The sequence below is a fragment of the Euleptes europaea genome, chromosome 2 (assembly GCF_029931775.1).
Source record: "Euleptes europaea isolate rEulEur1 chromosome 2, rEulEur1.hap1, whole genome shotgun sequence".
NCBI classification, from domain to species: domain Eukaryota; kingdom Metazoa; phylum Chordata; class Lepidosauria; order Squamata; family Sphaerodactylidae; genus Euleptes; species Euleptes europaea.
The window spans coordinates 35,077,167-35,104,977 of record NC_079313.1 but is presented as its reverse complement, the minus strand read 5'-3'; the positions used below and the strand labels follow the sequence as shown (position 1 = coordinate 35,104,977).

Below are 27,811 nucleotides of genomic sequence, written 5' to 3'. Positions count from 1 at the left end.
TGCCCCGCTTCCCATTCTGGGGACCCTAATAAGGGGTTTTGGGGGGAGGCCAGGAATGGTTAAGCCTGTCTTGGGGGCTGCGGTTTGTCCTCCTCCCAAGTGGCAGGGGACCACACGGTTGGCTGCCGCCCATGTGGGTCCCAGCATACTGCCATCTCAGGTTGCGCAGGGGGTGTCAGACGGGTCAGCTGATCCCTGGATCCCGCCCTCCATGCTTGCCAATGCCTAACGCTGTAATCAATAAAGTTGTGGCCTGTTTACTCCAGCTATCGAGTACTAGTCTTTCTTGGTAAGATCACGCCTTTCCGTCACCAGGGAGGGGTAGCCCCTGGGATGGCCGTTGCCCCTTTCCCCCCCATTCCATTCCCCCCATAGGGCTGGGGCCGCAAGATGCTACAGCTGTAGTTACCAATGCTATTTTAAGTCCATAAAGAGGCAAAAAGTTTTCTTTCAGCTAGCATTTCATAGATATTTTGGGAAAATATAATGAGGACCCAGCTGAAATCAAGGATGTAAGTTAACACAAGAAGTCACTAATGATAGTTGCCTGTTTCAGTAGCCCTAGATTTTCAACAAAAAGTTGCTATGGAAGGATATTGTGGTTCTTGCATTAGGATGAAGTCCAACTCTTTAAATGCACTGAGTTTGGAAATGTCATTTTTAGTCTCTGCCAAAGATTTGGGGGCAGCCAGATCTGGATGATCAAGGATATTTTTCACCTTGCTGGAGTAAACTTTTAAATCTTCCATTAATGTTTATACAGCTGTGAAGTTTGAAGACTAAATAAAATTAGATAATCAGTGAAGAGGTGAATTTCTGACTTGCAGCACCAATCTGGACGTCTCTAATCCTGCAACAAGTTTTCTGTTAAATTGTTTGCAATGGCAGAGATGAGAAGTGGCAATAAGCTTCATTTCTGTATCTTCAGAAGGAGAGTATGAGGGATCATTGTATCAGAGATCAAGAAACAACCACTCTATCTGGTCTTTTCAGAATTAACTTTTGATGTACTTCTAGAATTTGATAATAAAATTTAATACTCATATAATCAGAAATAATTTATCTAATTTACTAAGAGATGAAGACAAATAAGTAATGAGCATGTCGATAGGTTTCTGGTGGCCCTAGTAAAATTACATTGTAACTCAGGTAGTAAATCTTAGGCTTCCCTTTTAGTGTGTGTTGGCTCGCTGTTTATGACTTATTGCTAAAACAGTAATTAAGGAATAATTTATCTCAGGATAAATCCAGTGTTATCCTGTTGATCATTAGGTCCAGCCATTGAATTAACGCAAGTAAAAGAGCCCCATAGGATTCCCTTTTCTATGTCTTCTTAACTGGATGAGAATAAAAACATTTACAACCGTCTAGAATTAAAGGATTGTGCTAATGACTTTTAATGAGGGAGAAGGATAATATTTTTTAATGTTTTCTTCTCATCTGTCAGATTGGCCCCTATGCCACATCGGTGAGGTGAAGGTGATCTTCATACAGCAAGACATGGTTTCCTAGTTAAACAGGCCTAAGCAAGACTTGCCCTTCAGCTTTTGTAGGGGTCAGATAATATCTCTTGACTTTCTCTGTCATGTGTGGCTAGTCTCCCTCCAGTTCTTTCATTTGGTGAGCATTGAGTGATGGTAGAAAGGCTACACCTCTGCTTAACACCCCTCAGGCCAGTGGTTCAAAACCTGCTGTGTCTTGACATCAATGTGAATCCCCCCCCCACCATGAGAGTCTCTATTTCATATTTAACATGACTTGTTGAAATCTTTCTTTTTTAATGTGCATTCCGGGGGGGGGGGATGTTGAATTGGTGCAGGAGCTGCCATGACCCCGCACCAGTGCCCATGGCACTTTGTGCTCTGATAGTGGCATGGATGATGGTGCAAGGGCACATACGGCGTCATCGAAGAGTGGCACAGCAAAGTAGCACAGGGCCGCCAGTGCAGCCCTGAAGCAAGTGCCGTGTGGGAGCATGCGCCCATAGCCTAAGGGGCAGTCCCAGAGGCATTCCTGCTGATAGTCCAACTCCTGAAGACTTTTGGCATGGAAACAGCCAGTTTTTGCGGTGTGAATTACACCAGGTAAAAAGGTGGCCCAGCCCATACAGCTCCAGTGTGTGAGTTTTCTGGGTGTGTGGCCACTCCCCCTAGCCCCTGGTGTCAGTGGAATCCACCTAAGTGGGGAGCCAATGGGAGCAGCCTAGAAGGGGACACCACCCCCAAGGAGGCAACCAATTGTATCTCCCCACTCCCCTCATCAGCGGCAAGCATACCTCACACACCTTCCTCCAGGTAAGGTGAGCACAGCTTACCATGCTGTCTCTCAACTCCCCGAGCTGGGGACTTAGAGTGTGCGTGCCTTTCAACTCATGATGGTGGTGTTGCAGGCTTTGACATATTAGAGCACATGAACATGTTATTAATGTTGTACATATGCAGAATTATTCATAGAATCATAGAGTTGGAAGGGACCACCAGGGCCATCAAGTCCAACTCCCTGCACAATGCAGGAAATTCACAACTACCTCCCCCCTCCACACCCCTAGCGACCAGAAGATGGCCAAGATACCCTCCCTCTCATCATCTGTCTAAGGACACAGAATCAGCATTGCTGACAGATGGCCATCTAACCTCTTCTTAAAAACCTCCAGGGAAGGAGAGCTTACCACCTCCCGAGGAAGTCTGTTCCACTGAGGAACCGCTCTGTTAGAAAATTCTTCCTAATGTCTAGACGGAAACTCTTTTGATTTAATTTCAACCCATTGGTTCTGGCCCGACCTTCTTGAGCAACAGAAAACAACTCGGCACCCTCCTCTATATGACAGCCCTTCAAGTACTTGAATATGGTTATCATATCCCCTCTCAGTCTTCTCCTCTTCAGGCTAAACATACCCAGCTCCTTCAACCTTTCCTCATAGGACTTGGTCTCCAGACTCCTCACCATCTTTGTTGCCCTCCTCTGGACACGTTCCAGCTTGTCTACATCTTTCTTAAATTGTGGTGCCCAAAACTGAACACACTAGTACTCTACTTGAGGTCTAACCAGAGCAGAGTAAAGCGATACCATCACTTCACGTGATCTGGACACTATACTTCTGTTGATGCAGCCCAAGACTGCATTTGCGTTTTTAGTTGCAGCATCACACTGCTGACTCATGTTCAGTGTTTGGTCTACTAAGACCCCAAGATCCTTTTCACACACACTACTGCTCAAACAAGTCTCCCCCATCTTATAATTATGCATTTGATTTTTCCTACTAAATGCAGAACTTTTCATTTGTCTTTGTTGAAGTGCATTTTATTAGTTTTAGCCCATTTCTCCAGCCTGTCAAGATCATCCTGCATCTTGGCTCTGTCTTCTACCGTTTTTGCTACCCCTCCCAATTTAGTATCATCTGCAACAACACAGGGCCAAGCACAGAGTCCTGAGGCACTCCACTAGTCACTTCTCTCCAAGTGGACCATTAACTAGCACTCTTTGGGTACGATCTGTCAACCAGTTGCAGATCCCTCTAACAATAATAGGATCTAACCCACATTTTCCCAATTTGTCAACTAGAATACTATGTGGAACCTTATCAAAAGCCTTACTGAAATCTAGATAAACTAAGTCTAAAGCCCAAATACACATACAAACTGCAAAAGAAATATAGCAGAGGTTTAATTTCCTTTTAAAAGGAAAAGAAAGTCTGGATATTCTTGCCAGAGGCTTATGTTTCTGAATTATTCTGCCAACTATTTCAGTGTCAGTGCAGATTTGCTCGCTGCACTTTTCCTATTTTTTCATGACCTTCCCCAGCCATTTCAATGGAGAAGAGCAAACCCCCCACAGCACTTTTTACATTTTTAAGCTACAGAGCAGCATGTTTGCCGCACTTCCTGCCCTTCCAATGTCTTCAAGTGCAGAAATGTTCTCCATTCCAAGGGTATTCAATGGTGACTAGGATGTAATGAAAACAATATATTGTATTTTATGATTTAAACATGAAAACAAGATGCTAGAAAGTAATGAATGGGTTCAATCTCAACATATTTTTCTGGAGATGAGAATGATGATAAAATTGATTATAGAAAGTATAACAAAACTCAAAACTGACTGTTTAAGAAATACTATGTTTAGCCTAGAGGAAGTGGATGTCCATATATGGCCATCTAAAGTGGAGCAACTGAGCCCGTGCAGTAACATTCCTAAAACAGTGCAACAGCGCTGTTACTCCGATGCATGGAGATTTTTTAAGACAGCCCCTTTTCAAGGTGATTGATACAGTCTAAATACAGATGTCGTGCTCAGGTAGGAGTGTAGCATGCAGGCAGTAACCAGGCCCGAGGCTTGGCCTCTGGTTTCAGCAACAGCAATGGGAGTACTGCGTTGACCAGAGCCTGATGCAGGCTTTTCTCTTCCCGTGGACCGGGCTAGACCAAGGTAATTAGCAGGTAAAGGAGTAGAGGCACTTATCAGTCCAATCTCCTTGTTTCTCAGATCAGGCATCAGCTTGCACGCCAGGGTTGACTGGGATAGCTTTAGTTGCTGGAGCCTCTGTTTGCTTCTCTCAGTCAGTGGCCTTCAACATGTGTTGAACCCACAAGAATTCTGGCAATCTTCCTGGCCTTTTTTCAGCCTTGCGGTTCCAGTGTTTTCCACTCCTCCCTGATTAGGCTTGATTGTCTTTGCTCTCTCAAGGCCCACCTGGCCTTTTGCCTTCGTTCCCTTAATTGAAGTGGGGCCCTGATTCTCTGCTTCTCAGCTTGCTTGGGAGAACTTGCAGGCAAGGAGTCCTGTTCTTCTTGCTGTTCTGTTTGCTACCAGAATGAGCAGCCCTCATCCCCTGCCATGGGTCTTGGTGGCTCTGATGCCTGTTCCTGCTGTTCCAGTGCAGTCCTTGGAGGAACGGGCCGAGGTTCCCACTCCTCCTCTTCCTCAGAGGAGGAGGGCAGCTCAGGTTGGCCTACTACACAAGGCAGGAAAAGGGCTAGAATTCAGACCTCTCTCAGAGGGTCTCAGAAGATGGTGATTGGTATATATGGCTTTACAAATATGTTATTCTATAGTGTGAGTTAGATACTTTGAACTAAATCAGACTTCTTTAACTGTTATATTTTAAGTGTTGGATTTTAAAACTGAATAGTATGTAGAACTTGCTTGCTTTACTGTATACATTGTTACTGAATTTTAAGACTTTGTAATACTTGCATATACACATCTATACACACAATTACATTGGAGCACATCAATAAAAAGACTTACTTTTTTAAGTGAGTAAAGTAGTTGAGTCCTGCTTAGCAGGTGACTAACTGAATAAGATAACATACCACTTCTCAGGAAGGGGTCATTTCTAAGAGCACAGTCACTCAAAAGGCACTGACCTGCTGCAGTGGCTTCAGATCAAGGGGAACACCTTCAACATTGGCGGTAACATTTTGTACAAAAACCCACCTGAGGGACTTAGCATGAGTCTGTCTGAACTCACGGTGGTCAGGCGAGATGAAGGGGAGCACCCTCAACACCAGAGTTGACATTTGGCAAAAACACCCACCTGGGAGAGCAAGGTCCACACACCGTGTGGATGCACTGTCCCAGTCAGATTCTCTTGCAGGGTCAACAGATGTGCAGATGTTGAAGACGAGGTCTCGGTCTTGCTGCTGCTGGTAAGGGTGAAGCTCCGTCCCATGCTGCACCTCCAGTCTGAACCCCCACCCCACCGGGGCTGGCCATTCCCGATGTGGCAGCCATATGTGGTTCAGACCTGTGGCCAAGGTCCTCAGAAGCCTCCTAGCTCTGCTGAGGACCCAGGCCTTTAATCCGACCACAACAGGGCACAGGAATCAGTAGAGGGGGCAGTGAAGCCATCCCCAATACATGCAGCCAGCCACCCCAGCAGCCACACCACTTCACCCTTCCCATGTTTCAGTGGTGTGGGTTGAATGTTGAGGACATGTGGGGCAGGACCCATTCATGTTTCAGATTGCCGCTCCCGCCCTGGAGAGGACAGGTTGGGCCACAAGTGCATGCTGCTGGAGGTGGCAGAACTGAAGAGACATCCCAGGCTCAGAGGGAGGCAATGCGAAAACCAGAGGGGGTGGTGCCCATGCCGCCACTGGTGTGGACCCTATCCTTGACGATGCTCAAGTGGACCATCATGCTCAGGACATTTCAACCATGGCCACGGGACTGACCGCTATCCTGGGCCAAAGCAGGAGGAGGAAATGAAGACGAGTTGGTTTTTATACGCTGCTTTTCTCTACCTTTTTAAGGAGTCTCAAAGAAGCTTACAATTTCCTTTCCTTCCCCTCCCCACAACAGACACCTTGTGAGGTAGGTGGGGCTGAGAGAGTTTGGAGAGAATGGTGACCTGTCCAACATCACCTAGCAGGCTTCATGCGTAGGAGTGGGGAAACCAACCCAGTTTACCAGATTAGAGTCCGCCGCTCTTAACCACTACACCATTCTGGCAGCATGAGACTACTAGCCTCCAGATGCCCCCCTCAAGATCTGAATGTCCATCCCAGACAGCCTCATTTCTGCCATCATGGTGGTTGGCTGTGGGGTCAAGGTAATCCCAGGTAAGATTGTTGGTTGACACCTTGCCCCACCTACACCCGGTGTTCCCTTCTATTCCCTGATGGCTGACTCCCTTCCCCAGGTTCTGATATAAGTGGATCCCATCAGAGGGAAGCTTTGGTGGCTTGGAGGTAATTTGCAGTCTTGAGAGCCGCCCACCCTTGCCATGCACTACCCAATCAGCTAATGGCAGTGAGAAGGAGCTGTCTCCAGCTGCACGACCAGGGTGTTCCCACGAGATCTCTGTCCCGGCAGCTGTTGGGGCTCCTGGGTGCGGATCCGAGGAGGTCCCCATGGATGTCTCCCTTGTTGTCATTGTGCGGGAGGCCCCTGCCATGGCCTGAACTGACGACAGTAAGCTCAGCCTTATGGGGGTGGCTCACCATTCCCTAAAGGGTACATGGCACCTATGTGTTTTTCAGCTGTAAAACCTGTCGCTGTCACATTCAAGGCACCCGTCAGCCAGCACCTCCAGGATCTCCATGCTGCAGAGCAGAGGGTGGTGGCTGTGATGGTTGTGCTCCAGTCCCTGGTCATCCCCTCGTCCCCTGAGATAGCAGATGGAGACGACCCAGTGGCCCAGGCTGAATCAACATCCACCAAGGAAGCCACCGTCGTACTGGCCCCAGCAGCGGCTGACCAAGGGTCTTCAACATGACCCTGTGGCTGGGAAAGACCGGGCCAGCAATGGGGTCTCCCCCCAGCTGCCACAGCTGGCCTGTCCAACACAACCCATCCTCCCGACTCATCGATGTGGGCGTCAATTGAGAGGGAGCGACTGGAGAGCCATCAGGACTGGTGTGAAATCACCTCACAGGCCAAATGGAGGCTGGATACCCTCTGTGCCAATGGGTGTGGGACACCTGGAGATCCTGATAGGGCTCAGTCGGGATCTCGTAGAAGGCCAGGTGTGGATGCAAGGGTCCTTTGTCAACCTGGCATGCACGCTTCAGGAGCCCCTGCAGCCTCGGCCCCCTTCACCCTAACTGCTGGCCCCCTTGGCTGTCTCGAGGCTCCTTGGCAAAGCACAGGGCTGCCTGACTGGTCACCATGTACTCTTGAGGGCCCCCTTCCAGTGCCCATCCTCCTTGTCTCATCATTGCAGGGACCGGCCCGCCCTTCTGTTTCCTTTGCATAAGCATGCCCCTCTCCCGGCCTTCCATGCACTCCTCCTGGCCCTGTCAATATACTGTGACATCCTGTCCCATAGGAAGTATTGGTACCTCCCCATCACAGCTAAGAAGTTGGAGAATCTGAGGGCCTGAGTGCTAGACATATAGATTTTGTGATCTAGTGTGTCAAGCTTGTGGCCTTCCATATCTTGTCGGGAAGAGTATGACCCTGCCTCCCAGGGAGAGCTTCCACTGCCATAGAGTTAGCCATGGGATGATGGAGTAAGAACTCACACCCTTCACTTTTAATCTTATATGTTTTCTAGTTAGTGCCACAGTTTTGACATTTTTTAAAAAGGGCTCCCTTTGTACGTTTATCGATCAGTTTCTCTTTATCCATTTCTCCACAGAAAAAGTCACTGTTGAGAAAAGAGCCAAGCTGGACAACAAATCTCACTGTGGTGGCAGAAATAGAACAGAGTGAAGAGTCCTCCCTCCCCTTGGTCATATGACCATTTGGGTGGGGAAACGTGGCACTAGACTGAGGGGAGGAGAGCACTCTATGGAGCTGATGCTTCTAGAAGCTTGGAAAATCTTCCTCTGTGGCTGGCCTCCACCTGCACACTCCTATGTGGGACTGCACATAAGTCACGGACATTAATGTTAAGCTGTCACCAATGTGCCAAAGGACAATTTGCTCACTCTATTCACAAACATTCCCACTCTCTTTGTTAATAGCAAATCAGTGGATATCAAGGAGATTTTTTTGGAATTTCTTCATGACATAGATTCAACAGGAAAAAGGTCTTGTAGGCATTGTGTTGGACAGGGTGACAGAAAAGTATTGATTGTTTGGTGTCATTTGTGGCCAATGCCATGATGATAGTGCCAAAGGAGCACAAGCCATTGTTCTAGGGAAAAAAAGTTCTTAGGTTTTCTTTGTACCTTGTTCTCTCCATAACTAGAATTTTGTGTTGGTACATGCTGCAGACAGTTCTGGTGAGAAAGGGATTTTTTTGCGGGGTGGTGGTGGTGGTAATATTCCATTGCATTTATTCACTGTTTTCTGGAGCAACAAAATGCTAGGAAGTGGTTTTACAGCATTTTCCAAAACTGACCCTGAAAGTTCTTTCTCAGACATCTTGGGATGCTATATATTGGAGTAGATGCTGTCAAATTGGTTTTCCTGCAATTACTTCAACTAGCGGTTGCATTAAATGTGCTTTCTCATGATACACATCTTGTGTACCACACAGGCATACACATGTGTGCGTGCACACACACACTTAGTCATCTTTGTGCCCAATTAGGGCCCTTAAAGCAACAAAGTTTTAAAAAGGTATTAAACAATTTTAAAAATATACATGTATAAAACCAAGAATTAAAGAAGTTTGATCTTTTAGAGAGAATAATATTAGCAGTATCAATTATGTTGCTGACCCAGGGTTAATTAAAAGGAACGTCGCTATTCAATAAATTCGGGGCAGCAAACATGGCTCCTGATAAGGCGGGAACCCTATCTTATTCTTGGTAAAAAAAAAAAAAGCGATGCTTTTCTCAATATTAAAAAAGTTTTTAACCAAATAAGCTATGGCTTCTTTGATGCTATGTTGAGTGTTAAAATGAAGATCCCTTCTCTCTATTGGATGGTTCCAAACGAAAATCTTCAGTTTGGGATTGTTCAGCTGCTTAAGCATTTTGGAGGGATATGGATAGACCTCATTTTCAGTGATGAGAGTGGAGAAACGTTTTTGCAGACCCTTAGACCAAGACCTCTCCAGAACCATATTTGTATTGCTTTTACACAAATGATACCAATTTTATTGAACAGTGCTTCAAATAAAACCATGGAAGGCATATTTTCTTGTCTGGTTTTATACAAAGAACTAAAAATAACTAAACCGAAAGCAAAATTTTGTTTGATCTCTTTTCCAGAGTAAGAAAATGGAAGTGGAAAAGGGAGTGGTTAAAGAAGAAAAAGTAGAGCCAAAGGGGAGGGGCCAAATGGAAGGGGTGTGGCTAGAGGCAAAAGGGGAAAGGGAGCTCAGTTATACTGTGTTGCCAGGACACACACAAACCTGAAACTGGCTCTGATTTAAAGCATGTTTATTTACACATTAAAAAGCTTTCTAGTGTCATCACTTTATAAACTTTAACAACAAAAATTATACACTTTTTATTTAGCAATAAGGTCAAGCATTTTGTAAAGCCTAGCATTTATTTTGGACAAACTAGCAGACAGACTGCAGATTAAATAATAAACACATCCATTGCATTTCTAGGTAGCCAGCATATTCTGAATAAAAAGTGCATAGTTCTCATTGATAGTTCAGTTCATAGAGTCAGAAACATACTTGTAAGACACTATTTCCTTAACTGCTATGTTTTCTCCCGTTTATAGCTAAATATGTGTAATGTTTTCAACTGTGTGGCTTGAAAATTGGACCAGATATAGGTCTACCACCATTTTATCCTCTTGACAGAAGTTGCAGATGTGGATTCCATGATGTTTCCCATTCTGACTCCATGATCCATTGTGAAGAATTACAGACCTAGTTCACCAACGATATGATTACAAAAGCAACTTGGTATGACAGTGTTTGAAAGAAGCAAATGATGACTTTTGGAGACCAAACCTTGGTTCAAAACATCAGTTGTATCCTTTCCATTCATCTTAATGAACCTGTTAAATATAAAGTCAACAAGAATAAAAAAATAGCATGCAAAGATGTTATGACACTGTTACTCATTTGTACCTATACCGGAACTGTAGTGGAATGCAGCTCTAAATATACATATGAAATTAAAATGATTCCATATTCAAATATTAGTATATAAATATAATAAAATGTTGTTTGCCTCTTGGTATGTTTAGTCAATCATCTAATTATATCAAAGTGACCCAAGAGACACAGTTCACCCTACCATGCAGAGATCCATTCTCAGTGATGTTTTACTTATCACTTTTATTTTTTTAAAAATAGGTAGCTTGCCAAAAGTCAGTAACCCTGTAAATATCAACAGTGAAGAAGTCTGGTGAGATTTCGAGAAGTGTTTCCATAAAGAAATTCTCATATACAAATTCTTAACATTTCCGGATATAATTCTGACAGCACCAGTAAATCACAAAGTCAATTTTCCTTTGATAAAAGGAAAAAAAAACTCAGTCTTTTTATTTCTACATGTTCCCAGTAAAAGATCACATTTAACCCTAATAAGAGATTCACCCTTCTAAGCTCAGCAATGTTAATGGACTCAAAATGGTGTATCTCTGCTGAGAATCGCCTTGAAATATTATTACATGTGACCAGAAGGGCTACTAAAAATTATTTGTGAGGTACTGACTTATGAAGATGTATTGGTAAGGTTGATTTTTGCTTTTTGGCATGGGACCCACAGGTAGCCATGCCGTGCTCTAAAAGGTCTTTAACACAATTACTATTTTGTTCTTTTCATGTAGAATTTTAACAGGAAGTGAAAGATGAGGAAGACTGCAAGAAGAAAAGAGAAAGAAATGGAAGATGGAAGGGAGGGGAACAGGCAGGGAGAGAAGGAAAAACTCAAGATGGAGGAACAAGTGAGGAATAAGACTAGCATTTTTTTTTTGCCATCAAGTCACAGTTGACTTATGGCGACCCAATATGGTTTTCAAGGCAAGAGACGTTTGAAGGTTATCTGCCATTGGTTGCCTCCATGTCATGACCCTGGTATTCCTTGGAGGGCTCCCATCCAAATACTAGCCAGGGCTGAGAGTGTGTGACTGGCCCAAGGTCACCCAGCAAGACTTGAAGCTGGCTTTCCCAAGTCTTAGTCCAACGCCTTAAACACCACACCATGCTGGTTCTCAAAACAAGCATACACACTACAAAAATAGGGTTTGTCCCATGACAGCCTTAAAAAGAAAGCAGCAGGGGAGAAGCCCAGATCATTAGCTCCTCAATGGATAAACAGTGGCCTAGGAGAATTCTATTATTTTGGCTTTGATTTCAATCCACTTTCAGTGCACCTTAACGATCTTTTGCAAGTGGATTTTGCCAGTTCACACAGTAAAATCCACCTTCAAAGTGCATTATTTAGGCTGTGTGAAAGTACCCTTGATTTTTTCAATCTCTTATTTTGAATTAATGCTTTAAATTGAAAGTGCCTTGAATGCCTTGGCAAAGAAGTAGTATGTTAATGGAGCAGCTATTTAAGTTATTCATTAAAAGTGTTGCAGGTTAGTATTCTAGGTGATAGCCAGATCTGAAGAACTCTGACATCAGTCTGAAAACTCAATCAATTAACTTTCAAGAGGAAAAGTTTCTGCTTTTCAGACTAGAAAGCAACATACGTACAGGGATACATCTTGGATATTCCACATTCCCTTGTATACATTGTGTTCTGAAGGGAGGGGATAATGGAGCCTCTCGATGGTTCCATATACACCTAAACTCCATTGTATCTCCAGATTGTGAATACAATTTTGGATCAGATCTCCACTTCAACCAAATATTGTTACGTGCCATATCTTCTTCACTTACTGTACAAGCCTCTGGGGAAAAAAACAAGAAATTGCATCTTTTTGAGATTAACACTGTTCATTTGACAAAAGTATGTTGTCAGATAGATGTGAAAAGCAAGACGTAAGAACCAGATGACCGCATAAACTGACAGGAAACATATGAAGCTGCTTTTGACTGTTCCGTCAAATGGTTACTCCAATGAGCAGCCACACACCGACCCCTTGATAGAGGTTCTTTCCCAGCCCTAGCACATGATTCTGTTCCTAAAGTTACAGCCCTGGCTGTGAGGACTTAACCAGGATTTGAGCCAGCGTTCTCATATACTTAAAGCATCAACATCAAAGTATCGTGTATGATTACAAACTTTTCAAATACCTATGCATGTTGGAGTTTCTGTCCAGTGACCATTTTCACAACGTACTTCAGAAGATCCATTCATTACATACAAGTTTTGGCACTGATATCGCAAAGTTGTGCCTGGTGGATAGCTGGCCTGAGCAGGGTTAAGAAAGTCTCCATTTTGAATACCAGGAGGAGGACCGCAGTTTGCTTTAGGATCTGTAATGATACATTGCCTCAGAGAATAAATAAATAATTTATTTAAAGCATTTTTATGCTTTCCTTCCATCCGATCAGGGTTCCCAAGGCGGGGCACGTGGAACATTAGAATAATTATAACAAAATTATATTAATTAAAACAATTCAATAAAACACATAAACAAAAAAACCTATTCAGATCAGGAAGGAGGGTCAACAACCTTTATTGGGATTATGCCAAACAATACTGGGTGTGCTGCCCCTGGCAGAATTGTAGTTAGCAGTTTGTATTTTGTATTAGTGAAGGAATTGAAGCTTAGTACCATATTAGCTCACGTGTTTTCTGTATTGCCTCTCTTATTGGTCAATTTAATTTTTTCTTCCAGGTGATGGCAGCTTGCCTGCCAAAGTTTTATTGCCTTCGTTGCATTGTTAGAAGATTCGCAGCAATGAGAGACATGCAGATCCAATCTCTTTTTCACAGACTTCTACAAAGGACTCTTATCACAAAGAATGACTCTGATATTCATCCTCAACCAGGCTGTAACTCTTAAGGATCTATTTCGGAAGCACGTGAATAAACTTGATTTGAGACTGAGTAGTGCTACTCAGGAACAATTACTCAGGAAGAGGTTATCTCACAGCCTCCGGCCAAGAATACTGGGGGTATACCAAATGTCAGACTACAACTGCAATTCTTATGATGTAGACATGCAACTCAATGAGTTTTGTGTAAGAAGAAAAAGAATTTTATGGCCCCCACAAGCATGAAGTTATCTTAGAAAGTTCTTTAGGAATGATAAAATATGGATAGCATCTGAGTTAGCACAGACTGGAACTCACTGATCAAATCTCTAAATCTGGAACATCTATCATTTTTATCAACATTTTTCTGATGCCTGACAGTTTTCAAAGTGTCATTTGCAAGGCACAGTTGGTACCATGGTCTAGTTAAACACAGAAATTGCAAAATCTTTAAGTTTTTTTCTTCTGTGTTTCCCTATCAATTGCCTATCAATTGCCGGTTGCTGGGAGTTTGGGGAAGCATTCTGGACAAGAGGAAGTTGGTTTGATCCAGCAAGGCAATCCTTAGATACTTAAGATTACACCCTCAGGATCACTGAAAACAAATTAGCAGTTAAGCTTTAACTGTTCTGAGATCCCAAGTATGCATTCTTGCCGTATACATTTAAACATATACTGATGGAACAGACAGAGAGAGAGCAGACTATGCAGGACTAAAGAAAGGGACTCCTACCCTAGCCCTGGCCTGTGTAACACAGAGCAGCAGGCACATATTATGGCTTGCCAGGTGCTTGCCAATGTACCGTATATACTCGGGTATAAGCCGACCCGAGTATAAGCCGACCCCCCAAATTAGAGGCCAGAAAAGGGAATTTCTTATTGACCCGCGTATAAGCCGAGGGGCAATAAGAAATTTCCTTTACCCGCAATGCTGCGCTCTAAAATGGTGGCCGCCATTTTAGAGCGCAGGGCCCCTGCCCCAGGTCGCCCTCCCGCCGCCTCCCAGGCCCTCCTGACCCACCCCGACCCCAGTGCCATCCAAGGGGGGGAGGGGGAAAAGCCCCTGAACCCACTACTTACCTGGAGAGGCGGCGAAGCGGCGGCGGCGCGTCCTTCCTGGGCCGGCAGGAGGCCCCTCCAGGCCGCTGCCGGCCGGAGGAAGGCGCCCAGGCGCGTGGGCGGTAGCGGCGCGACGGGCAGGGGCCTCCCATGGCCCCTCCCGGTGGGGAAAATGCGGCGGGGGCCGGGGAGGGCCGGGGCAGCCTTCCTGCGACTGCAGAGAGGCTGCCCAGGGCCCCTCCCGGCGGGGGGAAATGGCGGCGGGGGCCGGGGGGCCGGGCAGCTTCCCTGCGACTGCAGAGAGGCTGCCCAGGGCCCCTCCCGGCGGGAGAAAATGGCAGCGGGGGCCGGGCAGTCTCTCTGCGGCTGCAGAGAGGCTGCCCAGGGCCCCTCCCGGTGGGGGAAAATGGCAGCGGGGGCCGGGGGGCCAGGGCAGCTTCCCTGCGACTGCAGAGAGGCTGCCCAGGGCCCCTCCCGGCGGGAGAAAATGGTGGCAGGGGCCGGGGGGGCCAGGGCAGTCTCTCTGCGGCTGCAGAGAGGCTGCCCAAGACCCCTCCCGGCGGGAGAAAATGGCAGTGGCTCGGCGGCAGCAGTAAGTTCCCCCTCCCTCCTCCCTCCTTCCCCCTTCTACCGTATTGACCCGTGTATAAGCCGAGGCCAGCTTTTTCAGCCCTTTTTTTGGGCTGAAAAACTCGGCTTATACACGAGTATATACGGTATACATCCCTTTTAATTTTTTTAAAATTAAAGTTTATCTCAGAGCAGAACATATGGACTTCTACATGTATTGTATTTCAGTATTCTATAAATACTGTCTGGTACAGTGGCAGGTCTGAGGGCTAGAGGCATGAGGCATGGTCCAAGCTGAATGCCAGGTTGTCTCTAGGCTCAGGTATCAAAAGCATAGTACCAAAAGCATAGTCCAAGCAAGGGGTCAGAATCCAATCTGGGGTCAGAGTCACACAGATTCAGAAACAGCCAGAGTTCACAGTCAACACAGAGTGGTAACAACACACTGTTTCCACAATGAGTCACCCACCACGGCCTCCTTAAATAGCCCTGAAGTGGATCAGTTGCTGCGCTTTACCTTGACTCAGCATTCTCTGCCTGGTGAAGCTTGTTAGCCTCATTACAGTAATCTGGGTGTGTCCTTCACTGACTTTGTAATCTGGCACTTCTTTTCTGATCATGTAGCTGTGCCCTGAATCTTTTGCGCCTCTGCTCCAGTGGCTCTGGGGGAATTTCTGGCGATACCGCCTTAGTCTGAGCTTCTGGCACAGGTAAATCTCCTGCACTGGGCAGCTATAGACACAGGGAGGCTCCTCCTCCCTGTGGTTGCTCAGCCTGCTGTGGCTGCTCTATTCCACTGCCTTCGTCTGCTTTGAGGTCCTCTTCATGTGAGGAAGCCTCAGTAGGCTGACTCATGATAAATACAATCCCTATTTTTATATGATAGGGGGTACCAAACCAGTGGAAAGCAGCAATAAAGAAGAGGTCTATGTTCAATGTGGTGGATTGTAAATTAAGCAGGCAAGCTCTAGCCACTGACAAGGGGGCTGTTTCCTAAAAGGACTTGCAAGAATGTCCAAAGGCAAACTGTAACAGTTCTAAGTATATCTTATCTTTTAGAAGATTATGAGCATCAAATTACCTATGCATCTTGGTAGTTTTGTCCATTGCTTGTTGAAGCATGTCACTACCATTGGTCCAGAAGGATTCCAGCCTGGGTCACACTGATAACGCACTCTTTCAGAAGGCATATACCTTTCCTTTGGTTGACCAACAATTTCACCATGGGCAATCTCGGTTGGGGGAGGACACGTGACATCTGCAATGATAAGTATAAACAATTGTACACATACACACACATACACAAGGTGGGTGAGTTAAAAATGTATAAATACTTCTGAGTGCCGGGTGGGGGGGAGAGAATCTTGCTCTCCAATGTGACAGAAACCCAATGATAAAGCATCTGGAAAAGGTAAGAGAAAGAGAGAGGAAATTGTACATCTGTGTGACTTCAGCAAAGTCTAAGAAGTCGGGGCACTAGAATCTTATATTATCACTATGCAAAGATTTAAAAGAACTATAGTTTTTAAAAGCCTTTGATTCCTCAAATTCTGGCTCTGGCCTAGCTGGCAGAGGAGAAGGATGTTGGGGTTCATAGTGGGAGAAGCTGCACCTTTGTGTGATGTTTGTAGATTTCTCAAAAACAACTGTTTGGGCACTGTAGAAAACGGAATGCTGGACTACATGGGTGCCAAGTTCATGGTTTGCCTAGAGCACCAAAAAACCTTGACCCAGCCAGGATGATCACTGTATGAAGTACATTTGGATGTGTGCATCATCATCCCAAAAAGGTCTAGATAAGCTAATAGGTACTACAGAGGAGAAATTTGCAGTTGTGATGCAAGTGCACTGATGACAAATGTCATTGTGTGGTCCCAGAAAAGAAATGCAGTCTGCTAGGCAGGAGTCTAAAGTATAGGATTTCCAAGGCAGCATTTTCAGAAATGCTCTTTCATGTGCAGGGCCAAGTAAAAATCCAGAAATTGTGGGTAGCAATGCATGGAAGGTGTGGTGATATTTCATAAAAATAATATGTAATTTGTTGCTAAAATCCATTCTTCCTTCAAAAGCATTGAAACATAGTGAACGTAAAGCCAGTTTGTCAAAAGGGATCCAGGAAGATTCCAGATTATAGCCCAGTAAGCCTAATATCTGTTTCAGGTAAACTAGTAGGAACCGTTATGAAAGAAAAACTGTTAAGCATATACAGAAGAACAAGCCCTTCTGAGGTAAATGCAGCATGGCTTCCATAAATGAAGTCTTGCCCCAACAATCTTATGCAGTCCCTCAGAAGTGTTAAGAAGTATGTGACTAAAAGTTAAATGACATTACATACTCAGACTTCTAAATCTGTTTCGGCAATACTCCTCATAAAAACCTCTTCACTAAAGCGAGCACTCATATGAGGAAATATTAAAACTGGGTTGCCCTTACCTGTAATTATTGTTCATCCAGTGTCTCCTGTACTGTCACACATTGACACACACAGGCCAGTCCCAGAAAAATATTTCCTAGCTATTAATAATCTCCCCCTGTTGTGCTCAACAAGCCTTCCCACCAAAACTGCCATATGACATAAGGGAGTACTCCTGAGTCAAGAGGAGCCTAGGAAGATGCATAAAACTGAGCTCACAGCAGGAACAGGAGAGAAGGAGTGTGTGCCTGCACAGAAGTCACCTGATGAACAATAGTTACAGGTAAGCGCAGCCCTATCTTTATCTGCAATCTTCTGTGGTGTCCCACATTGGGAGTCTAGCAAGCTACTCACCATGGAGGCAGGTGTTAGCTGTGAATCAAGTAGGCTGTGAAGGACTGCCTTGCTCACTGCCTTGCCCCCTTCTTGCATTGACAGAGTAGGGCTTAACAAATGCAACAAATGCAAAGAAGATCATGTCGCAGCTCTACAGATGTTGGTGAGAGGAACTCCCTCAAGGAAAGCAGCCAGTGATGTTTGGGTCCTAGTGTAATGGGCCTCAAACAGAAAACCTCATAATACTCTACCAAGGTGATATCAACTTTGAAAGCCTGAAACAATTCATCTGGACACAGTCTGAGAGGATGCTGACCCTTGTTTTGACCCATGACGTAGGAACAGTTGATGATCTTTTCAAAACAAATTTATTCTTTGGAGATAAAATTATAGAGGTCTCTTTATATCTAACTTGTATCAGGTGTGTTTTCCTGTGATTGTGGGATTAGGGAATAACACAGGTGAAATCATGTCCTGGAAGATGTGAAATTCTGAGACAACTTTAGTGGTCCTAGGCTAGGGCTGTTGGAAAAAAAAATTGGGAAAAATTCAGATCCGGCAAAATTCGCACCGTTTTTATTTGGGAAATGCCAAATTCCGAACTCCCCCGATTCGGATCTGTGTAATTTGGCACGCAATTCAGAGTTCGCAAATAAATTGGGCCATTCAAAGCCATTAGAAACACATTCACGCCTTTCTGCGGCTCCGGGGGGCATGTTTGGAGGTAGAGGTCCAAACTTTGAGTGTACCTTCAGGGGACCGTTCTTGCGAGAACCCCCAAGTTTTGTAAAGATTGGGTCAGGGGGTCCCAAGATATGGGGCCTGGAAGGGGTCCCCCTCAAAATCGCCCATTGGAATAATGCCATGAAAAACACATTCGTGGCTTTCCACGGCTCCGGGGGGGGGGCATTTTTGGAAGTAGAGGTCCCAAACCTTCAGTGTAGCTTGAGGAGACCCTTTTTGTGAGAACCCCCAAGTTTTGTAAAGATTTGGTCAGGGGGTCCTGAGATATGGGGCCCGGAATGGGTCCCCCCAAATCACCCATTGGAATAAAGCCATGAAAAACACATTCATGGATTTCTACGGCTCTGGGTGGGGCATTTTTGGAGGTAAAGGTCCCAAACTTTCAGTGTAGCTTCAGGGGACCCTTTTTATGAGAACCCCCAAGTTTTGTAAAGATTGAGTCAGGGGGTCCCAAGATATGTGGTCCCCCCATCTACCCATTGGAATGAATGGGAGCAGGCGATCCGTAATGTGCATCTAGAGGATAGCAAATCCAAGGCAAAACCTCCCATTGTTTCTGGGGAGAGAGAGACTCATCACCGACCCACACTGACCTCCAGGCAAAGGTGGCAACCAGTGAAAACAGCAACAATCACACTCACAAAGAGATCAAGCCCCCCAACCAGGACAGGTCACCCCCTCTTTAGCTTCCCCCCACACACACACACACACAGTAGAAGCCAGTCCGTGGCTTCTAAGAGCCGATGTAACTATGCCAAAAGTGCATCCCGCTCAAAGTGTAAGTAAACAGCGTAAGTATCATGGGTAACGTATGTATCTTTTCACTTCAACACAGCCAAAGTGCATCTTATAACGCTACTTGCGTAGCGACCTGAGCATATTGCGTATCTTCAGTATTGATAGATTTCATGCTGCTGGATTCAAATCTTCCACAGCAACAATCACACTCGCAAAGAGATCAAGCCCCCCCAGGACAGGTAACCCCCCAAATCAGACTCCACAGAGGCAATCAAGCCCCCCCAGCAGAACAGCCCCCCCCCCGAACCAGAAGACGCAAATTCCAAACGAAGGAGAAGAATGGGCCAGGCAGAGACAGACTCACTGACATGGGATGTACTAAAATGAATGACAGGCTAACCCATTATAAATAACAGGAATGGCTGCACAGCCCATTAGAAACAATAGGAGCCAGCCAGAAAGAGACTCTGTTAACCCACAATTAACTCCAGACGAAGTTGGCAACCGGTGAAAACAGCAGAAAGCACAGTCCCACCCAGCAGAACAGGTAAACCCACCCCCCTTTGGCTTCCCCCCTCATACACACATACACACACACAAACACAGAATCTCCCCCAGCCACATACCCACACACAGGAAAAAAGTTATAGAGAAAAGCCCCCAAATGGGTCATACTGTGGATGTCTTCTTCTCTTCAATCAGGAGCAGGGACTGGGAGTCAGGACTCAGGAGTAATCCAATACGACTCTAGCAGACTCTCACACACAGACTCTCTCTGGCCATTTACGCACGGGAGGTTTTACCTTGGATTTGCCGCTCTCTAGATGCACATTAAGGATCGCCTGCTCCCATTCATTCCGATAGGCCCTGCCAGACCCCCTAACCCAGACTCCCTAACCCAATCTTCACAAAACTTGGGGGTTCTTGCAAGAAGGGTTCCCTCAAGCTACACCTCTACCTCCAAAAATGGGACCTCTACCTCCGAAAATGCCCCCCCGGAGCCGTGGAAAGCTGCGAATGTGCACATGCACCCCCCCCCCACGGGGATCTCTCTCTCTCTCACAAACAGACACTCCCAGTCTCTCTTTCTCTCCCCGGGCCGCGCAGCAGCCAGGATCACACACTCATCCACAACTGATTGGCCAGAAGAAGGTCCAGCTTGGTCCCGCTTGGCCGCGGGAGAATGCTGCTTTGGGGGCGCCGAACTTGTACGAATTTATCCGCGTCTGCCCGAACTCACTGAGTTCGGTTCATCAATTTCCTGCCTTTTTTTACTTTGGTTCTATCCAAAGTAGAAACCGCCGAATCAGGGAAAATTTGACTGTTTTTCTTGTCGAATCGACAGCCCTATCCTAGGCCCATATAGCTAAAAGTATATTAAATGTTTGCAAGATATGTTAATTAAACATAGCCTCTTGCCAGGAACCTGGCATGTATAATGAGGCAATGTTTAGATTTCACTGAAGGTTACTTGTTAGGCAGTAGCACAATGAATTTGGGCGCTCTGCCAATGCGGCCTTTGCTTATAAAAACAAAGATAAGAATGTGAAATCTCTCATCTTTTTAAACCTTTCGGTGGGGGGTAATGGACTTGCATTATACTGAGTTAAGTAGCCTTTTTTCCCACATTTTCTAAGTAACCTTCTCTTCATATTGTGATTAATTGGTTTAACATTGACAATTTTGCTATCTATCTATGTATATCTAGATCAGAGAACCTTGCTAAAAATCCTCCCAGATAGGTTCGAAGGATGTTGTTATGTTTTAAATCTTGGTTTTAAATCTTGGAAGAGATTCAGTGTGAAGATTAATCACCGATTAAAGTTCCCATGGTAAAAGGTATATAAGGGATTAGAAATTGTTCCATAGTTGGGAGTTCTTTAGCAGACTATGCTGCCTGCCTGCCTGCCTGTCTAAAGAATCTTCCCCATCAGCATGACCCATCCAAAGGAATATGAATATGGTATTTCTACTGTAATTTTTACTGAACAGATCTTCTTAAACATTGTAATATTTTGTTAGTTTTTTCCTACAATGTAACTTTCATATATTTGTAACTGATGTACTTTTGTGTTTTACCCTTATATTTTTATACTGAAGTTTCTACAATAAAAAGAATTTCTTAATTCAAAGTTTGAATCATTACTTATGGGGTAACTGGTTAAGTAAGATAATGTATTTTCTAGTAAAATACAACATCTAGAAACCTAGTTACCTTTCACAGTATTCACTGCTTCACAACTTTTGGCAAAAACACAAGGCTAGGCCACAACACCATCTTTTCAGGGTGGAATTTGATAACTAGAAGACCTTCATTCGGAGGTTTCATTTAACAAACCCTTCTAGTAGAAGTAATCATGACAATGAAAATAGTTTGCAGCATGAGTAATGGCAGAGGGCCCAAAGCCATGAGTTCAAATGGTTCTCTGAGCAGTTGAAGAAGAAGAAGTATGTGCCATCCAGTCACAATCAACTCATGGCAATCCCAACCATGGGTTGTTCAAAACAAGAGATGAACAGAGATTTGCCATTGCCTTTCTCCACATAGCAACTCCTGTCTTCCTTGGTGGTGTCCCATCCAATTTATCCTAAAGCCTAGACCTTGTAAGTAATAAGGGACAGGTCAGATGTTAATTGGTCCTTGGAAGAGGCTGTTATGTCATCTAAATACATTGGACACCTTTTTGTCTTCAGATAGGCCACAAATACAGACATACATTTAGTATAGACTGTGTGAGCCATTGGCAATCCAAATGGCAAAACAGAATACTGATAGTGGCCATCACCACACTGAAATCATAAATACTTCCTGCGATCTGAGTGGACTGAGTTATAGAAATAAGCATATTTTAAATCACTTTCAGTGAGTTAAATATTTATTGACAACAAATGAATATCAGCTATAGAAACTATAGAATCTTAAACACTGTTAAAACCAATATTTCTAAGATTCAGAATATGGAACCGAAAGATTTATGCCTCAGGTGCCCTGGGACTCAGAATCTCCAATTTTTTGATGATTATGGCTAGGTGCCAATATTTTCTCTGGGACAAAATATCCCAGCATATTGAGCCCTTGCCTGAGGACAAGAGAATTTTCACAACTCTCACAAAATGTGTATTCACAAAATGCCTGGCAGCGGTAGTGGCACATTTGACCCTTAAGGGTTGTTCGCTGTTCCCCTGCTTAGACGATTGGCTTTTCATGGGGGATTCACAGCAGGGCCTGGTGGACCAGGTCATCTTTGCTACTGATTCATTGGCAGCGTTAGGACTTGTTAATTATGATAGGTCCAGGCTTCAGACTACCCATGTCATTGATTTTATCTGAGGCAAATTTACACACTATCTGCCAGGCCTACTTGCCCATCCAATATGTCCGTTCCATATAAAAGATGGTGAGTAAATTCTCAGCCAATTCTCAGATTCCAGACGGCAAGGTCCATTCAGAAGGTGCTTGGATTGATGGCATCTACTACAGCTTTAGTGGGCAAAAGAAGGTTACAGAAGAGACCACTACAGAATTGGTTTCTGCGCTGTTTTACCCTGAATGTGGTTCTCCCGTGGAAACACTTATCAGTTCCTGGGGCGGTTATAAGGTCCTTAGCCTGGTGGGCTTCTGAGGGTAATCTGACTATTGGAGTTCCTTTTCAGGCTTCCCACCCTCAGATTTTCTTGGGTATGGACTCATCCCTCTCAGGCTGGTGGGCCCATTGTATCGGGTTGCATGCACAGGGAGCCTCGTCCCCGGCTGAGGCTAGATTGCATATTAATTTCTTGGAGCTCAGAGCAATTAGGTATGCTTTGGCCACTGGGTGGTCGCCATGGACAACACGATGGTCAAATTTTATACAGCCAAGAAGGGGGGCACAGCTACAAGGAGAGAATAGAGCTTCTCCATCTTTTGCTTCCAATTATGTAATCTATTTGATTTCTATACTGGCTGCCTGGTGATGTCCATGTATACAATTGTCTGTTTGGTTGCCTGAAACATGTGTTTGCAATTAACAAATTGTTGTCTTCACAGGATTCTATGAGTCGTTCTCCTGCTTCAATTCATGCCCCTAGCCCAAATCTGCCAACAATATTTGATTCTGCTTTGATTCCTACTTTTGCATTCTAGTCACCTATGATTATCAGAACATCTCATTTAGGTGTGTGATCAATTTCTTCCTGAACACTTGCACAAAAGCTTTCAAATTCTTCCTCATCAGCATCTATAGTTGGGGCATAAACTTGAATGATGGTTATGTTGATAGACTGAAATACAGATCTTAAATTAACATGAAAAGTTTAAAGTATTGACTCAGGCATTTGGCTAAGATTTTCCAGCTATGGATGTTTGTTTTTTTAATCTCTGTTCAGCGTAAAGGGGTTAACTGAAGTTTTAACTGGACTTGTTGGTTTTATCCGAGTATTGCCATTCCTAAGATCCTAGAGTATTCTCAGCTTTAGTTGCTTTGAAAGTTTGTTTAACTGCTTTGTTTCTTTTACATCTTTTAATGATTCTTTGCATTTTTTCCTTTTATACTCAATATATATGGATGGCAGATAGCTGTTACTATTAAATGCACTAAAAGCCAAACTTTTTCCTTTTATACTCAATATATATGGATGGCAGATAGCTGTTACTATTAAATGCACTAAAAGCCAAACTTTTGACCTGTAGTTAGTTTTAACTCAAGAAAAATCCTCCCATATCTGTAGATCAGAAAACATTGGTCTGTTAGTTGCAATTTCATTTCATTTTGCCTTCTCCAGGCTCACGTTCAACACTTACCTTCACATGTTGGTGGTTTTGACCACACCTTAATTCCACACGTCACATTATCTGATCCAGACATTTCAAACCCTGCATGACATCGATACTGCACATGGTGGTCAGGCTTGTAAACTGCTCTTCGGCCACTGATAATATCAGCATTGGTAATTGTAGGTGGCTCTCCGCAGGCTGCATCTTTAATAGGGAAATGATATGCTGTTATTACTCATAGGTTATAAAAGAAAAATTTGAATGTTTCTGTTGCAAAGATGCTGCATCTTCCCATCACTCAACCTACTATACTTTGTCAATGGAAGTATACAATTCTCCCCCCCCCCCGCATGAGTATTAATTACACCTGGGTTGCCAGTAGTGGACTGGGAAACCAGTTGGGCAGGATGAAAGGAGCAATGAGGGCAAAGTAACTGTGGAAGATTATGACAGGGGGGTAATTTAAAATAATATGATGGTCAGAAATATTTGGCACTCAAAATGCTTTTTGTAAATACAATTTAAAATAGTTTTATTTGTCTCTTTGTGTGGGATTTAAAAGTCAGGTTAGCAAATCTTCAACAACAGGAAATGTTGACTGTAACAGAATAACAGAACTGAGAAGATTGAGATGGTTAAGTTTAACTGATTTATTGTACTTCCAAATGTATCAAGGTGTTTCACATACAAGTGTTTGAATCTTTATTTTCTACTAAGAGGGCTTCCTTTCGGCCGCCTCTGGTTTGTTTCTTAAACTTAAGTTTCTTTTACACAGTGTTTCTTCACTTGTAGGAGTTAGGAACATTAACATATTTCCCCAGTTTCTCTCTTAAACTGGCCTGGGATAGCTCTTCACCAGAGCTATCAACCATTAAACCTGACTTTGATAGGCTCAGGCTAGGCTGATCTCTTCATAGCTCAGAATCTAAGCAGGGTTGGCCCTGGTTAGAATTTGGATGGGAGATCTCCAAGGACTACTAGGGTTGTGATGCAGAGTTAGGCAATGGCAAATCACCTCCAAACATCTCTTGCCTGGAAACCCTATGGAGTCGCCATAAGTCACTTGTGACTTGACAGCATGTGTGCACACCCATATCTCCAATTAAACTCTTAGGATTCACTCTATAAACCTTAGAGCTATTTTCCTTATATAACAGGTTATGGAACCCAGTCTGATCCAAAATGTGTTCCTTTGCACTCCTGAGCAGAAAATCCTCCACCAGACAGCTTACAGCTTACATACCTGTTTCCAAGCTCTGCCTTTTTTCTTCTCTTCCAGTAAACTGTCAGTTCACAACTGTCACAGCTCTAACTGCCACTCTCAAAATTCTCTCCCTCACAGCCTCTTATGATTTGGGGCGGACCAGGTTTGTTTAGAACTCTAAAACTTCCCCTCAATTACAAAATGTTCTTAGGGTAGCTTTCGGTTCATTGTTGCGAGATAACCTTTGTGGTATGCAAGTAGAACATAAAGCTCTCTGAAGCAGAGGTTGTAGGTAAATAACTCATTACTCATCTGAAGCCATGTTCTGGAGGACTCTTTTCCCAAAGGCTGCATCGACTGACACGAATGAGTCTATTCTATAATGCCTAACGATAGTTGAAGGGCTCGACCACGTCGCAGCTTCGCACATTTCTTCCACTGATGCCTGCCTAGCAAAGGCTGCTTAAGTGGCTGTACTGCGCACTGAATGCGCTGTAATGCCCAACGGCACTGGAACTTTGCTGTATTGATAGCAGACTTGAATGCACTGACGAATGCATTTGCTGATAGCAGCATTAGACATCTTACTCCCCTTACTGGGGGGAGAGACAGAGATGAAGAGGGATTCAGAATGATGAAAGGTCTCTGTTCTGGGCAAGTAGATACTTAAAGCTCTTTCCATATCTAAAGTGAGCCAGCTCTTCTCTTTTGGGTGAGATGGACTGGGACAAAAGGAAGGTAGGTGAAGTTCCTGCTGTTTATGGAACCTGGAACTTACTTTAGGTTTGAAGGTCGGATCGGTACGCAGGATGACTTTATCAGTGTGAAAGATGCATAAGCTCTTTCTGGCTGAAAGTGCACCTAGCTCCGACACCCTCCTAGCCAAGGTCACAGCTACTAGAAACAGGACTTTCATCCTAAGATGGTTCAGGGACACTTCTTTGAGGGGTTCAAACGGAGGTTTTGTCAGAGCCTGAAGGACTACGTGCAGTCGCCAGGTGGGAAAGCACTGAATCAGTGGGTTGGGCGTTGCCGCTACTCCTTTAAGGAAGGCAGAGACATGTGGATGCCTAGTGACCGGAAAACCGTCCAGTTGAGGAATCACTGTTGCTATTGCTGCTAATTGTCTGTGCAATGTGCAATCTTTCAAAGCTTTTAGGTTCTGTGATACACCTTCCTGAAGGAACTCCAGAAGGTCACTCATGGAGATTGACAACAGCTCTATGCCCTTTCGGCTACACCACCGAGCAAAACCTTCCAGGAGAAATTGTAGATTCTTCTGCTGGACTCCTTTCTAGCCTCTTGCATGGTATCGACTACCCTCTGAGAGTACCCCAGGTCTAAAAGCCTCTTCCTTTCAAGACCCAGGCGGTCAGTTTTAGCCAAGCCGGATCCGGGTGGAGCAGAGGTCCCTGGCAGAGAAGGTCCTGAACTGCTGGAAGTGGCCATGGTTCATGAACTGACAGCTCTCTCAATGTAGGAAACCAAGGCCTTCGTGGCCAATGAGGGGCAATCAGAATTACATGGGCCTCCTCCTGATGAATCTTTCAAAGCACCCTGGGGAGGATTGGAAGAGGGGGGAAAGCATACAGAAGACCCCGAGGCCAAAGGGACTCCAGGGACTCCACTCCCTCTGCCCTCTGATGGTAGAATCTCAATAGAAACCTTGGTGTCTGATGGTTCTTGTGCGAGGTGAATACATCTACGAGAGGTAGTCCGAACCTTTCTACTATCTGTAGGAACACCTCCCTCTTCAATGCCCACTCTGCTTCGTCTACTTGTTGACAGCTGAGCCAGTCTGCTTGCGTGTTCATCTCTCCCTTGATGTGCTCCACTCTGAGTGAGGCCAGATGTTTTTCTGCCCAGCTTAAGATGGCCGTTGCCTCTGCGTGTAGGGAGGAGGAGCGAGACCCTCCTTCCTTGTTGATGTGGGCCTTTGCTGATATGTTGTCCATTCTCAACAAGAGGTGATGATTTTGTATCAATGGCTGAAACTCCAGCAGGGCCTTCCGAATGGCTCGAAGCTCCAACCTGTTTATATGCATCCTTTTCTCGGCCTGGTTCCAATGACCCTGAGCCATGTGGTGACGAAAGGTTGCTCCCCAGCCTTCCAGGCTGGCATCTGTAAATATTTGGGTTGTGAAGGTCAGAAGGTAAGTCTGCCCCTTGGAAAGGTTGGATGCTAATGTCCACCATTTGAGGCTGACCCTCACTGGATATGGAATGATGACACGGACATCCCTCTTCTGGAGTATCTGTAATTGAAAAGTTTTCAGGGACCACTGCAGTTCCCGCATGTGAAAGCATGCCCACGGCACCGATCCAATACAGGCCACCATGAGACCCTAGGGTAGTCAGGCCTGTTGACTTGGCCAGGATGACCTTTCTTGCTAGGGCTGTGATGGTTGAGACCTTGTCCGGTGGAAGTAGAATCATGTTTCAATTCGTGTCTATGATTACCTCCAGGTGAGTAATAGTTCTCGATGGGCAAAGGTTGCTCTTGCCCTGATACACTAGAAACCCATGACTCTCCAAGGTCTGCAGTACAGTGTTTGTGTGTTGGACTGTCAACTGTTCTGATGGAGTGCTCACCAGGATGTCATCGAGATAGGGGAATAAGTGGATCCTCTTCTCTCTCAGGTGAGCCACGAGAGTCACTAGCACCTTCGTGAAGACCCGAGGGCCAGAAGTCAGCCCGAAGGGGAGGGCCCGAAACTGAAAATGCTGTTGGTTGTGTGCGAATCGCAAGAATCTGTG

At 44.8% G+C, this 27,811-nt stretch overlaps 2 protein-coding genes across 2 annotated transcripts in view; both read right to left on the bottom strand.

The window, feature by feature from the left end:
* LOC130473193 (complement factor H-like) overlaps positions 1-5,671 on the bottom strand; it is an 83,573-nt gene extending 77,902 nt beyond the window's left edge. The window contains exon 1 of the mRNA XM_056844722.1: positions 5,560-5,671. Coding sequence (XP_056700700.1) covers positions 5,560-5,671 — 112 coding nt within the window. The remainder of the gene's footprint in view (positions 1-5,559) is intronic.
* Positions 5,672-10,672: 5,001 nt separating this feature from the next.
* LOC130473192 (complement factor H-like) overlaps positions 10,673-27,811 on the bottom strand; it is a 75,354-nt gene continuing 58,215 nt past the window's right edge. Inside the window, exons 16-23 of the mRNA XM_056844721.1 lie at positions 27,647-27,806; positions 26,720-27,309; positions 25,532-25,650; positions 23,878-24,054; positions 15,948-16,124; positions 12,551-12,733; positions 12,008-12,204; positions 10,673-10,681 (exon numbers count right to left, since the gene is read on the bottom strand). Coding sequence (XP_056700699.1) covers positions 10,673-10,681; positions 12,008-12,204; positions 12,551-12,733; positions 15,948-16,124; positions 23,878-24,054; positions 25,532-25,650; positions 26,720-27,309; positions 27,647-27,806 — 1,612 coding nt within the window. The remainder of the gene's footprint in view (positions 10,682-12,007; positions 12,205-12,550; positions 12,734-15,947; positions 16,125-23,877; positions 24,055-25,531; positions 25,651-26,719; positions 27,310-27,646; positions 27,807-27,811) is intronic.